Source organism: Polistes canadensis, unplaced genomic scaffold (assembly GCF_001313835.1).
Source record: "Polistes canadensis isolate GaletaPanama2010 unplaced genomic scaffold, ASM131383v1 scaffold_93, whole genome shotgun sequence".
NCBI classification, from domain to species: domain Eukaryota; kingdom Metazoa; phylum Arthropoda; class Insecta; order Hymenoptera; family Vespidae; genus Polistes; species Polistes canadensis.
In genome coordinates this window covers 237881-253696 of record NW_014569640.1, presented here as the reverse complement: position 1 = coordinate 253696, position 15816 = coordinate 237881, and the positions used below count along the sequence as shown (strand labels likewise).

Sequence of the window (15816 nt, the reverse complement as noted above, 5' to 3'; positions counted from 1 at the left end):
TATATATATATTTTCACATAGATGGTTAATTGACCAGTTTAGTCGAAAAGAAGGAAGCCGCTTGAAGGAATAATTTGCCGAGCTTCTCTCCTTGGTGTGCGTTTGAACTCGCGAAAGACTACGGTGGCGTGAGAGAAATATGACACCGCCTTCTCTCTTTCTCTTTCTCTCTTTTTTTCCTCTCTCTCTCTATCCATTTAACGTCTTCCATGGCAACTATTAAACATCTCGCGATACGAGGTAAAATCTAGCGGTGACATCGTAATTAGACATCGATTCTATCCTCTTATTTATATACGCGAGGATATGATTAACAATAACAAGTTTCATCTCGAGTAATTATTATTATTATTATTAAGCTATCGCGCAAAAATATTTTACTTACGTGCATGTGTATATATATATATGTATATTATATGTAGGATGATTAAGAAAATATCTGGACATAATTTTTAAGAATAGTTTTACTAAATTAAAATAAAATAAAAGTTTATTTCAATACGTCTTCTAAATGAAATGAAAAATATTTCATTAGAAACACTAAGTAAATTAATTGTAATTGTGATCTTGAGTATGTTGAACTGGCGTTAAAAATAAATGCAATGTTTTATTTTACAAATGACAAAATAATTCGAAGAAAAATATTTTCGTTTCTTCGATTATATATAAATAATAACAAAAAAAAATCAACTCCGGTTACCCCGAAGGTGGTTCATTAAATATCTTGTTTCTAGAAAATTTTTACTCGAAATGAATGATATTAAATTTTTGGAACGACAGTTAGAGTACTTCATATATATTCAAAGTGTTTATATAAAATAATTTACAAATTTATAAGAAAAATCTTTTTGAAGAAAGTTAAACCGTAAGGATTAATTAAAGGCTATCCGTTAATCGTTATTTTTTTATTTCTTTTGTTTAACCTTGCATACTATGATAATTAAGAATTATCTAACCAAGGTAGGGAGAATAGCTCGCTCGTGTGCAAAACGCAAACTTATCAAGCAACATCAACAACAAATAATTCGCGTTAATCAGCCCTCTTAATTACTAATCCACATTTACTCGAGAGAGAAAGAGTCCATCAAACAACTAATTAACGGCCACTAGAGTAGCGGCGACGCTTAATTACTAGCCTTCCGCCGCCATTCGCAATGATTCGTTATCGACAATAAAACAAAACGGAACGTGCGCTGCTGTTACTCGCCCGATTCAATCTCCCAAGAAGAACGGTTGGTAGGTCTTTCGAAATATATACTTGAGAAAGAAAAAAAAAAAAAAAAAAGGAAAAAAGAGTAAGAGAGAGATAGAAATAGAATTTAGATTCTACGAAAAGGAAGGAAACCTCTTCTTCTTCTTCTTCTTTTTCTTCTTTTTTTTATTCTTCTACCTGAGCCACGAAATCCTCGGAAGCTGCATTATTATACAGGATTTTGCTGTCTGTTATCTCTAAAAACGATGCGTCGATTCGTTTCAAGTCTAACACCTCCTCCTCCTCAGCCTAATCCTCCTCCACTTTTCGAAACAGGTTGAAGTCGCTAAACGACAAAAGAGAAAAACAAAATAATAACGAATAGAACAAAATTTAAGAATTCAAATAATTCGGCAAATTTCTCGAAGAAATTGTATTTCAATTTACAACGTTGTTAAGAATTTTTTGACAAATCATCGGCATTAACTTATTCGAATAACTTAATGTCATACAGTCTGATTTGTTATTCAAAATATACGTGCCGAGTTATGAATGAGGGGGGGGGGAAGAGAATCTATTACATCGAATGTAAAGTAATAAATCAGCGTAAAGTTTTCGAGATGAAACTCCCCCCCCCAACCCCCCTATAGATTATCCGATGATTCATAAAATATGTAGTTAATTCGATCAAATATGAAACAAAAGAACATGACTAAAAAGAACAACAAAATTACTACTACCTCGTAGTAGTAGTAGTGTAGTAATAATAATAATAATAGTAGTAATCCGTAGTAGGCAAAGAGACAACGTCTTATCTTTTTTCGTCGGCCATTTCTTGATTCGCCCCTCAGTAGGAAAGGAGTCTTAAAAGGACGCGGGGGCAGGCAGGAAGGGAGGGAGGGGGAGAGACACGTGGATAAAGAGAGGAACGCGTAGTACAGGCGTAGAAAGGGTGGGGATAGGGTCGAGCAAGCGAACGAACGAACGAACGAACCAACGCAAGTGAGGGAGGGAAGTTCGAAGGGAGGGTTGGGGGGAAAGAGAAGAGGTAAGAGGGGCAACGCTCTTCGAACGGTTTGTAGCCTGGAGCTAAACGAGACGAAGGGCGGAGGGTGTACGAGGAAGAGGAGGTGGAATAGAAGGAAGGGCGGAGGGCGAGGTCGAGAGGGAGATTCAACGTTGCCGCTAACGCGGACCGGCTCTCGTGTAAACAAGAGAGAACGTGGCAACGTCGCGAGCACGTTTCGGGTAACGTGGCGAACTCTCGGATTACCTGGACCAACCCACGCTAGCTAACCCCATCCGGCTATTTTTTGTTTCTCTCTCTTTCTCGTTGTTGTTGTTGTTGTTATTGTTGTTGCTAGTGTATTAGGTAGACTGTTTTACTACTGTTGCTGCTGCTGCTGCATTGCTATCCGCTTCCGCTAGGTGTGAGTTTTCCAAAAAAATTCTCTCTCAACAAATGGGAATAAAAAAAAAAACAAAAAAAAAAAAAAAGAATAAAAAATGGAAAAGGAAAGAGAAAAGAGAATAGAAGAAGAAAAAAGAATAAACCACCGAAGCCAATGGCGTTACGAATCCTATCACCCTAGTCGCGTTACTACTATTATACTCTACGTGTAACTGTGCACCAAACCACCGTCTATCAGCATCGATGGCGACCATTGCGGCACTACTCCTCTTCTATCGATGCTGATGGAATACACCAATGGCGTAGCTCAATTTTACGTTACACGCTAAAATAACACGCTAAATTCTTCTTCTTCTTCTTTGATTGTTTTATGATAGACTTACTGTTAGAGATTCTAACTACGGATAATATTCTGCTAACAATAAGATAAGAAAGGAAGTTCGCGTGATAAGAAAGTAGCTAATACAGCAAAATGTTCTCACACCACCTTTAACATGAGAAACATTCAAGAAGGAAAGGGGTTGTAACTGGACACCCATCCGTGAACGATCTCAAAAGCGTAAGACTGATTACGAATTGCTTTAAACGACGAGCTACTTTAGCATACATGTGCGTCATAAACAAGCACCTAAAGTATGAGTTATTCAATTACATCAAATCGATCGTTTCCTTTTGAGCCTCCGGAGTACACGACGCGAATTATCTTGCAGAATGAAAGTTGACACCCTTAACGCTTTGCATACCTATCATTTGATCCTAGTCCATCTTCGTATAAAATGTCTTTAAGACTTTTATTAGATATTACTTAATAAAAAATAATTTGGATTTTTTACGTGTCTTGTGTAAATAATTAAATTGATGTTCAAATAATAATTATGGATTTTTAGCATAAATGGTTTAAATATCAAATGATTAATATTTCATTCCGCAACCTCCTGTGAATTGTTTCAAGAGTGGATTGATTTAAATGATTATTGTCAGGATTGTACTATGTGTATGTGTCAACAGTTTCCATTTGGAAATTTTTGGAATCGATGTTAAACACGTCTCTTGGCTAAAAGCGTAGTTTATGTTTCGATACACAATATCTGGCCATTATATATTCAAATATAAACCCGTTCAATAAAATCGTACGAATTTGCTTTTTTCTCTCCTACCTATAACTAATGGGGAGGAATGATTTAAATACGACCATGGTAAACAATGGAGAAAAACGGTAATATGAACTAAAATCAATAATACTTACTTAACGTTTTACAACGGTTTATTATTAACATGATCATATAACCGAGAATAGATTAAATACTCTTATTTCAATGAATATAAAAATCGTAATTATTTTTTGCAGTATAACCTGATTGATTTAAGAATGCATATAGAATTTGTTTGTTATCTCAGCGAGTTAAATAAATCAAACGATATTATTATGATAGAAATCGTTATGCCGATATACGTATAAGATAAGAAGGATGATGCGTGTAGTAACATATGCAAATAGAAATTCCTACAAGATCGTTTAGATATCGTTGAAGGACGCCTGGAAACAAAGTTCCGTGAAAATTAATTACCGTGAGATCTTGGTTACTCGCTCGTATATAACACGGACTCGCGAATTCTTTCGCGACCTTTTACTCTGACGTTAAAGGATCTTGCAAACTGCACGTAGACCGTTTTAAACTGACTTTGTTAATGTCGGTAACTACATTTATCCGGAATTCTTTCTCTCTCTTTTTCTTTTCTTATTTCCTTCCCATTTTTTACTTTGAAAATTACTTTGCACTTTTTCCCTCGTCCCCCCACCCGACAATTTAACTAATACGAATCAAAGAAATATTTTATTTAAAAAATCCGGCATATAAATAACAATGGCAATTTTTTTAGATTCGATTTATCGAAAACCGATGCAAACTGTTATGTTTTTTGCACGGGGGAAAAGAAAAAGAGAAAATGAAATAAAACGAAAAATAAAAATAAAAAAAAATAAAAAAAAAAAAGAGATCAGACTACGGCGTACGATTATTAATTTAAAAATATTTGAAACGTACGTCACGTAGAAGAGAAGACTGATATTGCATTTCGTATTCATGTGTAGTACAACGTATGTAACTAGCCTTTTATGTATGCATTGCATTTAAAATCCGATTTCACGTCATCGGCATTAACGCTTCGTATCTCACACGTACGTACACCGGGGATCTCTAATATTACATGGTAGTAGTTCATTACTTTCAAAGTAATCTTACATTCGTTAAGCTTATTTTGACTAGATATTTCTTTTTTCATATTTTTCTCCCTCGTGACATGACCCATGCGTAAAATATATACATATATATATATATATTTTTTAAATTTATATATACATACGCACGCGCGCGAATATACAGCAGCACTTTTTTATTCCCGACAGATTTGAAATAACGTTTTCAACGTTTCTACTTGAAATTTGATATGATTCTCTTTCATCGCAAACACCACGAATGATAAGTAGTGAACGAACACACACACACACACACACATATATAGAGAAACACGACGAACACGCGCGCAAAAGCTAACGAGCGTTTCACGTTCGTGTATATCGCAAGGGCTTCGCGTGTGAGTAAAAAAAAAAAAGAGGGGGGGGGAAAAGGAAGAAGTGCAGTAGACTACGGGGGGTAAAAGTTGTTTCGAAGTGAGAAAGAGAGAGATAGATAGAAGAAAAAATAATGATTATGATTATACACGGGGACTCTATCGTCACGTGCGCGCATGTTAACAGTAAAACTACGAGAATATATAAAAGCAAGTTTCTAAAATGACCGCCATGCGATAAACTGCATCACGTCTACAAAGGATTCGCGGAATTTCAAGGATTCTTGGCTTCTCAGCTAGTTTGACTGAAGGAACGAGAGAGAATCATCCGCAGAATCCCGACAATCTAAATAGAACCTCTAAGAGACTCCGAGTATGTTCTTCTCGAGGACAACGTACTTACGTATAAGTATACAGGGTGTCACAAATATATTCCTTCCTTCGAATTAAAAAATTTGTTTATTCGATAATTAATATGGTAATAGTATCCCATAAATTTGTTAATTAAAAACGAAGAAAAAAAAATATACATATATACATTGTAATTTTATTAATTAAACTACGATTAATTTTGGTTCGGTTTAGTTCTTCTTGCTTTTCGATATAAGCAACTTTTAAGACATCCTGTATATATCTATATGGCGTATAAATATGAAAAGTGGGGGGGAAAAAAAAGGAGTTAGGAATGACGATGACGAAGGATGAGAAGGACGAAGAAGAGGATGGCTTCCTGATGTAACGTGGCACTCTTCGAGTTTCGTGCCAAATGCCAGTGTCAGCTGGCGTTCACCTACAACTACACGTTCTCTTTTTCTTTTTCTTTCTCTCTCTCTCTCTCTCTCATACATATCTTTCTATCCTAGACACGTCAAAGTCGATAAAGTAAAACTCACGAGATAACGTCTGTGTGCATAGCCGATGAAATTTATTTGATATACAAGCTGATAAAAGTACGACTCGTCATAGAGTATGTACATATGTATGTATGTGTAATATACATATATATATATATACACATATATAATGTAAGTAAATACGTGAGCTACCAACGGTACTTGTATGACCTCCACAAAGTATGATAGTTCTCGACTATACACGAGACTAAACTACGAAAGTTTCGTTAATAATAAAAAATATTTTGTCGAGGGAAAAAAGATTTCTTCCAATGTTTTAATGCAGAAAGTGAAACAAGTATTTTCTATCTTCTTTTTTTCTGCTCAGATTTTCAATCCACAATTTTCTTAATCTTCTTCAAATGATTGAAACTTTCGAAAATAATTTTTCTCAACTATTGGTGATGGTCGACGTGAAAAGAACAAAGCGCATCATTGACATCAACATTTCAAGATCGAAAACGCTTCTAACCAGTTTTTTTACTCAAGCGTAACGATACTATATCGTATCCGTAAAAATTAATCAAATTTGTTTTTTACAAAGAAATTATTATCCGAATTATGCTATGCTAAAGTCATTTGCCGCGAAAAAAAAAAAAAAAAAAATTATAAACCACAAGATTTTATAGATCTATTCAAATTAACATACATAACAAGGAAACGAGAAAACAAGAAGAAAAACAGTGTTAGTACTCATGAAGGAATCATGTTGCAGAATATACAGGGAGAGAGGGGGATGAGGAGGGGGAGGAGATAGAATATACGATACGTGGGGATTAACGAGGATTAGTACTGTGGTACATACGTTCGCGTTATATTCGAGTTTACGCAGCAAAGGAGATAATGAGAGGTTCTCAAGCCTAAACTAGGAAATAGAGTCAGGTCTTGTGGTTGATCGTCAAGCAACTAAGTTAGCAGTAAACGCATCGATTACACGCTCATTTAATCGCAACCGCAAAAATGAACCGCACATTGCCGGTTAAGCAGCAAGTAGTAGTCGGCGGTAGCAAACACCAACAACAACAACCAACAACAACAGCAACAGCAGCAGCAGGCAGTAGTAACAGCAATAGCAACAGCAGCCCCCATGCTAATCTATGATCGCGCTTACGGTCGAATACAAAAGCCATAATTTCATTGGACGATCTCGTCTTAACGAGGGGGTTCGTTCGGAAGATCGGTAATAGGTTCGATTCGTTGGAAACGAAGGAAACGAACGGAACGGAACGAAATGGTGTGTGACCTTGAACCGGTGACTCTCAGCGCGCGCGAATACAGAAAAAGATATTATACATGGGGGGGGGGGATATATAAAGGAACAAGTTACTCTCTCTCTCTCTCTCTCTTTCTCGCATAATGAATATTTTTCTTCTTCCTTTTTTTTCTTTTTTATTTTTTTATTTTTTTTTTTTTTTCATTCCACAAAAACTCGGCGGCAACTCTTGACGTATTCCTGTTGTTTGTTTCAACGAGATGAGCTAGTAGCAACAGGTGCCTTCCTCCTCCTTTCGGCATCTTTTGCAAAGTGCAACGCGCGCACCGTGACTCTTGGCTAAGTGAATGATACTCCAAGCTTTATTCCGTATTCTTGAAAACCCTTTTTATATATATAATAAATATATATATATATACTCGAGACGCGAAGAAAAGAAAAGAAAAGAAAAGGAGGAAAGAAAAGAAAAGAAAAGGAGGAAAGAAAGAAAGAAAGGAGAAAAAAAAGGCTTAAAAAATACATGAAAATAAACAAAGGGAAAGAAAGAAAGTAAGTAAGATAGTAGATACGCAAGGTGAGTACAAATGGTCGTATTACGATAAAGGTAGAAGTTGAAATTCTGTTAAGCCGAGTAACACACGTTCTTCAACACAACGAGGGTAAGGAAGCGGCCTGGCATACGTGACCACGAATTCTCTCTCGACGTATTTTCTACTCGCCGCGTGTTTGCTCACTCGCGCGAATACATTAAACTTGTAAATGTATAAGTGAACGTAAGTGAGTGAGTGAGTGAGCGAGCGAATGAGCGAATCGTGCGTGCGTGCGTATATACGTGCGTGCATGCATACTCGTTCCTCGTCGCGTAGCATTGTGTAGAATTGTTGGCGTCCGTCTCGTAGCTTTGCACGCCGCCATGCGTTCTGACGCCGTCCCTTTTTTTCCACAACTCCTTTGTCCCATAGATCGAACAAAGGACTAGGCCATTCCAAGGACGCACCTACGGGAGCCAAACGACCGTTTAGGGTCACAAGTTCCGAGGTCTATAGGACGAAATAAAAATCGAACTGGCGAATCGGGTGTGGAAACTTATTTTCTCTCTCTTTTTTATCACATACAACGCCCAAGAAAAGTTTTCCAAGAAATTACATTTTTCTTCTTTAAATTGCTTTTTTCTTTCTTTTTTCTTTTTACGTCTGTGTGCAAAGTATGATCTTATTATTTAATTTATACGATTTTATATTAATTTTTGCATTTAATTTATTTCCGGAATAAAAATTTGTCTATTCCTCGTGTATATGACAATAAGAAATAAAAATTTATATGTAGCTTATTTTTATTGTAATTATAATTATTTCTTCTTCGACGTTACATTTATATATATCGTTTTCTGTTTTAAAAATTGAAATAAAAATAAAAGTAGATATCATCAAGATATATGAGGTATAAATACAAAGTTCATCATGGTGTTAAAGTCTGATAATTAATATGGATGACACAGAACTAATAGTAAATGTAAAGAAAGAGAGAGAAAGAAAACAATATTTATTTTCTTAATAATCTTTTCCATTAAGACTTCATTCACGTATCTCCATTATCGATACTAAGAAAACAATGTTGCAAAAAAAAAAAAAAATGAGATCATTAGTTGGAAATAAATCGTACGGTACTTTCGTGAATTAACTATTATTAAGGGTAGAGACTAGGCGTGTTGGCCTCTCAAAGAAAGTGATGTGGAACGTCCCATTTGTAAAAGGGTCCTTAAAAGAGAAAACGACTACCTGAGACACGAAGAATCATCACTGCTTCGCTCGATTTTCCTTCAGATAAGGAACAAGGAAAATGGACTTGGTTGAATTATATATGTGTGTATATATGTACATATAGGAACATACGAACGTACATTCTGTCAGATAAAATCAAATGAAAAGAAGTTCTGTGTGTGAATTTATGATAACGATTAGTTAAGCGTACACTTTGACACACAAAATACACGAAACTCTATCTTGTATCATGTTGATCTTATTTTTTGTTATCCTTATTATCTTTCAAATACTTTCAAATGCTTTCAATGTTGTCAGCCCAAGCATATCATATATGTTCTTCTCCTCTTAATCTTAAATATTAATTATTTAATCTGATAATTGGTGAAACTTTATGATCGACAGGTATACGTGTAAACGTGTAAATGCACACAATTTGTGTAGAAAATTTCTATTAAAAAGTAAAATGAAGAATATTGAAACAAGTCTAACTTTTCCTTAGAATAGGAATGAATGAAAAAAAAACAAATAATTTATTCCCTCTTTTATCACGAAAGAAGTAAACTTTATCTTGGCCGGTTAACAGGTTAATGGCTACCCTCTTATCATTAGTTTCCCTGTTCATAATTTTACTACAAATTTACCGCACTGAATTTTATACAAAAATAATTCACATATACTACATACATATATACATAGAAAAACACCAAATAAATGAATAATTTAACGATAATAAATTTGTACAACACATTTACTATTTTATATCTCTAAACGAAAGGAGTAAATTTTATCTTTCCCAATTAACAGGTTAATGGCCACCTCCTTTTAACACTCCTTTTCCTGCTCATAATTTTGCCTGCACCTACAAATCTCCTATCGCATTGAATTTTATAAAAATTAATTGACATAATATATATATATATATACATACACCAATTAAACGTATAAATTTATGTTTAACAAATTTGTAGAAAAAATCTCTCCCATATATAAATTTCCACCTAATATATATATATGATACAATAAACTTCAATCATTCTTTATTCTCACATCCACTTTAGGGTTAAACGATCTCAATAAAGTTATCGTTCGAAAAATTAATCGACTAATGGATTAACAGATTAAGCAAAAGAATGATAGAATGAGTGTATAATGTGGCATTCGAAGTGTAAATTCGTATCGTGTCGCGTACGTTATATAAATCAAACAATGCGCATAATTCGATAGCTCGAAAGAGTGAGCGAGCGAATAAATGAGTGAAAGAGAGAAAAAGAGAAAGATAGATGGATAAAGTGAGACACACAGAGTGAGTGAGATCGTTTCCATTCCACATTCGAGCGAACGTGAGCTGCAAACACGTCGAGTTCATCAGTGGATTTTCAAGCAATTCAACGCTGGGCTCGATCCAAGAGGTACTCGTATATCAGACTCGCTGATTTTGCACCGGTGAATGCGGCGAAAAGAGAGAAAGGAAGAGAGGGATTGGAGGATTAGCAAAAAGAAAATAAAAAAGAGAGAGAGAGAAAGAGTATGGAAAAAGAAAAAAAAGAGAGAATGCCAGGTAAACGAGAAGAGAAGAGAAAAGGGAAAACGATCTTGAAAGCGCGAAAAATGAAGTCGATATTGGTTTTTCCATTTTTCACCCTCCCCCTCCCTCCCTCTCTTTATCTATCTATCTTTCTTTCTTTCTTTCTTTATTTTACACAATTTGATTTTAATTTCGCATGAAAAATAAGTAACTAATTAATCTTTTCTACAAAGGGATCACGCAAAAGTTACATTCGAATTAAAAAAAAAAAAAAAAAAAAGAAAAAAAATATTGTGAAAAGGGATACGCGAAGAGGAGATTCTTTCTAATTTACGACTTCGAGTAGAACGACAACCCTAAAGAGTTTACGACTAAATGAACGAGAAAGAGAAAGAAAGAGTGAGAAGAAGGATGATATCGCTGTCATTGTCAATTGTTACGATCACAAGAAAAATAATTGTTTGTGGGAGGAGTACAGAGAAAGAAAAAGAAAAAGAAAAGGATAAGTGGATAGCTAAACGATTCGTAGAACGATTCGTAGAACGCGAATATCACACGGAGGAATTCTCTCAAGGTTGTTGTTGGTGTATGTTGCACTCTGGTGCACAACCCAAGATACCACTGTTGCAGTTGCTGCTGGCGAGATGCAATGTTACGAGCACGATATATTATATCGCGAATTTTCTTAAATGTCAGCAAACGTGAGTCAAAGGAACACACAACGAATAATATCGATACGATAATATCGAAGAAACCGTTTGCGAAATTGCAGCTTATGACGGTGTAATGGCGGTAGGTGATGGTGGTGGTGGTGGTCTCTTGGTCATTGTTGAGGTTCGGACAGAGGACAATAAATGTAGTTGAAACTGCATTCATTGTTTTCGCTGGGATATTGTCTCTCTGTCGCAGCGATTTAAAGCACGTTTATTGTTGTTGTTGTTGTTGTGTTGTGTTGTGATATTGAAAGGAAGTTGAAAAAAAAAAAGAAAAGAAAAGAAAAAACAAAAGGAACAAAGAAAAAATATATAACAACGCAAAAAGTAGAGTTCCACTACTGGTGGTGAGATAGTAAAAGAGGATATATATATATGTATATGTATGAGCGACACAACAGGAACTTTCGCGTAATCGAGAATGGAATGTCGCGAGGGAACACACTGCGTTGCCGTAGACTCCTCGACCTTCGCTTCGTTTTTTTTTTCTCTCTTTCTTTTATTTTTCTTTTTCCTTTTACTCCTTCTTTCATGCATCTTTTAACTCATTCCTCCTATATAACACACAACATGCATACATATACATACTTATATATAGAACGACGTGCACCGATTTCACAAATTCTAAGAATGACACAAAACGTTTTACACGAATGAAAAACAAAAAATAAACAAATTTTATATTATGAAATAATTACATTCTCTCGAATAAGTGACGATTAATATTCTTCTTCCTTTGTGCATTAATTATAAAGTTTGATAAATGGCAATGAACAAAATTTAATATAAAATATGCCACCATACTGGAAATAATTTAAGGGAAACACAGACTTTGTTTTTCCGGTTCTCCTTTTCTTCTTCTTCTTCTTCTTCTTCTCGTTTCTTCTTATTTTCTTCCTTCTTCAGGAAAACTTTTTACTCGGCAATTCGCCCACCAGCAAGATAATCTACAGGCGAGCACACCTCTCTGTGTGTTTGTGCTCGATGAAAAGCCCGTTGAGGGTCATTGAAGAAAAGGATTTGCATTCGGAAGTACTGACGCGTATATAATATTTCTTTTCTATGTTTTTCTTTTTTTTTCTTTTTGTTTTTTTTTATCCTCGAGAGAATGAGAGTAAAATAAGAATGGGAAGAAGAAATAACACACAGCTCGGTCAAAAAGCGTACGCGAGTTGTTTTCCATGATTACTACTATGGAAAAACAAACAATGATAAATAATACTAATAATATAAAAATATAGAAGTAAATATATAAGAGAAACTAGCTAAATAACGGAGTTTAAACTAAAAAAAAAATAAAATAAAATAAAAAAATAAAAAGTAAGAAAGAAGAGGAGTAGGAGGAGAAGGAGGGGAATAAACATCTGTGATTGAGAACCTCTGTAGTGGAACTCGACGAGTCGTTGATATTCAAAAGCGCTTTTTTCATTTTTTTTAAACAACAAGTCAGTAAGAAAGAAGAACATTTTAGTTCGCAATCGCGCTTGAGTTTCTCAGCCTTGAAAGGAGTCACGTATTACCAACTCGTAGAATCGTATTCTCGTGACGTTGATGCGGGTAAACGAAAAAAAGGATACTCGAAATCAAAAAGAGAGAAAGAACGTGACGCCATAGTTTCGAAAAAGAAAGAACCAAAAAAAAGACCTGGATTGATGCAACAATCCCCCCCCCACCCACCCCAAAAAACAAAGAACAATTTTTTCAAGAGTTTCAAGAATGTAACAGAAAAACAAGGATCAAAATATCTTTGCTGATAAAACTTAAAGAATCTACAAAATTTGGATCGATGCAACTTAAAAGACAAAAAAAAGTCGAAACAAATATTACGGGATTAAAGTATGTAACTATACGACGAAACATGAATAAACATTACGTGTCGATATAACTGAAACACAATTAGTTATCGCATATCCGGGTGACTTCTGAAGCAACAGAATAATAATCAGCAATAAAACAGTACCCAACGCTATGAAAGTCGAAGGACGAGTGACAGTTCCGAGTTTGAGCTCGAGCGCGTTTTTCGCTTAACCTGTGTAGTACTTATATATATATATATATATATCTTTTTCTCTCTTACAACCATCGTCTCGCGACGGTATCCTTCGTAAGTACACGCTCGAACTAGAAAGCTGATTTCACCGGCCGTCTTCTCTAAATGCCGTTCCCCTCTCCTTTCCCTCGACAGAGACCATTCTATTATATTATCTTTCCCAAAAAAAGGATAAGTTATATAAGAGAGATCCTAACAGGAATATAATTCTTTCTAATCATAATAAAAATCCTTTAAACGAGATTTTTTTTTTAAAAAGAAAGAAAAAAAGGAGGAATAAAATCGTTTTTTAAATTAAACAAAAAATGTGATTTAATAATAATAAGATTCTTTTTCTTCTTATTATCTGGAAAGAGCAATAAGAAGAGGAGATGGATCGTTGGTTTAATCCACGTAGTGAAATTGAATCGGCTTACCACTGATACGTCTCATGACGGCTTCACCACGACACCACGGCTCGTATCCAAGAACAACCGTTGCCGCCTCCGTCCTCTCCACCTCCACCACCTTCGTTACTGTTGTCGTCGTCGTCGTCGTAGTAGTCGTCGTAGTTGCCGTCGTTGTTGTCTTCTCCGTACACGTTCTTCCACAAATTGACTTTGTAACAGTGCCGATGATGATGATGATGATGATGATAATAATTATGATGATGATAATGATGATAATAGGATCTACGATAGCACTCCTGTTGTCGTTGGTGTTCTTGGTGCCAATGATAATAATGACGAGGATGATACTCGTCCAATCGGCGGTGTACTTCCGCGCTAATTTCTTCCCTCTTTATTAACACGACCATACCAAAGTTATATAGGAATAAGAGGAAATAATATTTTTCCTCGACTACGATCACCGATCATCGGGATCCGATATTATTATACGTTTACGTGTCGTCGTCATCGTCGTCGTCATCGTCGTTGTCTCTTCGCGGCAGCTAAAGCCCCGCGCCATTGCTCCGCGTCAACGAAAGAGAGAAGGAAAGATACGAGGGACAAATTGAACCCGCGATTATTGCAATATCCTCCCGTCCAACAACAAGGACTCTACCTCCTCTTCCTTTTCTTCTTTTTATTTTTCTTTCCTATTCTTTTAATATATCGTAACTTTTCAAGTTCTATGATAGGATTACATATACACCGGCAAGCACTGGGCACATCACGACGACGACGAGGACGCCGCCGTCGAGTGTCCTCGCGAAGGACGTCGCTCGAGACGCGTCGTCACCACCAACACACACACCGACGACTCGCGACCTTCCTCTTCCTCCTCCCTTCAACGTTGCACGCGCGCGCGCGCGCTCGCGAGCATCCACGATTCTTCTTTTTCTTTCTTCTTCTTTTCCTCTACCTCGCGTTTCCGTTATTGTGTATTTCCTTCCTCCTTTTTATTTTTTTAATTGTTAATTCTTTGTCTTTCTTGATCTTTTTATCTATCCTTTTATCGTCCTCTCTCTCTCTCTCTATATATATATATCTGTCTCTACCCCTTTACTCTTTTGTATACCACACTTCACCTCGATCACGTTTGCTACGTCGAACGTCGAAATATCTTTATCGATTCCATGAATGATAAAGAAAACGTGATTATCGGTGAAAAAAACAATAATGACATAGACGAATAAGAAAACGAAGAAGACATACCTGCGGTTAACGACCGCTACTATACACACTACTACTATTATTATTATATTACTATTACTACTACTACTATTACTCCTCCGTCACCGTCACCTCCGTCACCGTACCTTCAACCCAAACACGTACTCTCTTACTCAATTCGGTTTCGCGTCTGCCTGTTCGGTTCGGTTCCGCGGCGCGCTACGGACGCGGAAGAAACTCCTAAGCGATCTTCTTTCACGAACACGAACGACGAACGCAGACGCGAAGCCGCCGACTGCGGCTACCGTAGACCGAACTTTGAGCTACCAATCACGGCCGCTAGGCGCGCTCCCGTCTACTGCAACGAACGCTGCGCCCTCTTCGTCAACCGCGCGCTAATTCAAATTCTACTTTCGTTCCTTCGAATATCCTTACATATATATATATATATGTATATGCATCATCGAAAATCGCTACGTTTTTTTTTAAGAATTTGTCGATCGAATTGTCATCGATCGTATTAATTATCGATCATTGATACGTTATTTATACGATACGATACATTGTCTAGTTTTGCATTCTTATTTTCATTTTAAATATCACAACTAGAGTTACGTTTATAAACCGCGTAATCTATGAGTGCGTGCACTGTACTGAATCAGCAATGGAGTGTCCCTCAAGGATTTGTACGTCCGAGATACGAAAAGTAAATAGAACAGATTAGATAAGGTTATATAAAATCAAGAAAAAGAATACGGATTCTCTCTGCTTTTCTCTTTTTTTTTTTTCTTTCAGATTTATATGTATATATATATATATGTTGCTCTAAATATTTTAACGCGATAACGCGCTTATAATTCATCACAAATTATACGGCCTTCTTCTCGGAG

General features: G+C 36.0%; 1 protein-coding gene across 2 annotated transcripts in view; it reads right to left on the bottom strand.

The window, feature by feature from the left end:
* The window catches only part of LOC106787130 (caskin-1), a 49015-nt gene that overhangs the window by 31039 nt on the left and 2160 nt on the right, over positions 1 to 15816 (bottom strand). Inside the window, exon 1 of one of the 2 annotated variants that reach the window (XM_014749243.1) lies at positions 13748 to 13825. The exons of the other annotated variant lie outside the window; for it this stretch is intronic. Within the exon in view, the coding sequence (XP_014604729.1) occupies positions 13748 to 13763 (16 nt within the window). The 5' untranslated portion in view covers positions 13764 to 13825. Of the gene's footprint in view, positions 1 to 13747; positions 13826 to 15816 lie in introns of those variants that run through there. 2 annotated transcript variants of the gene reach the window in all.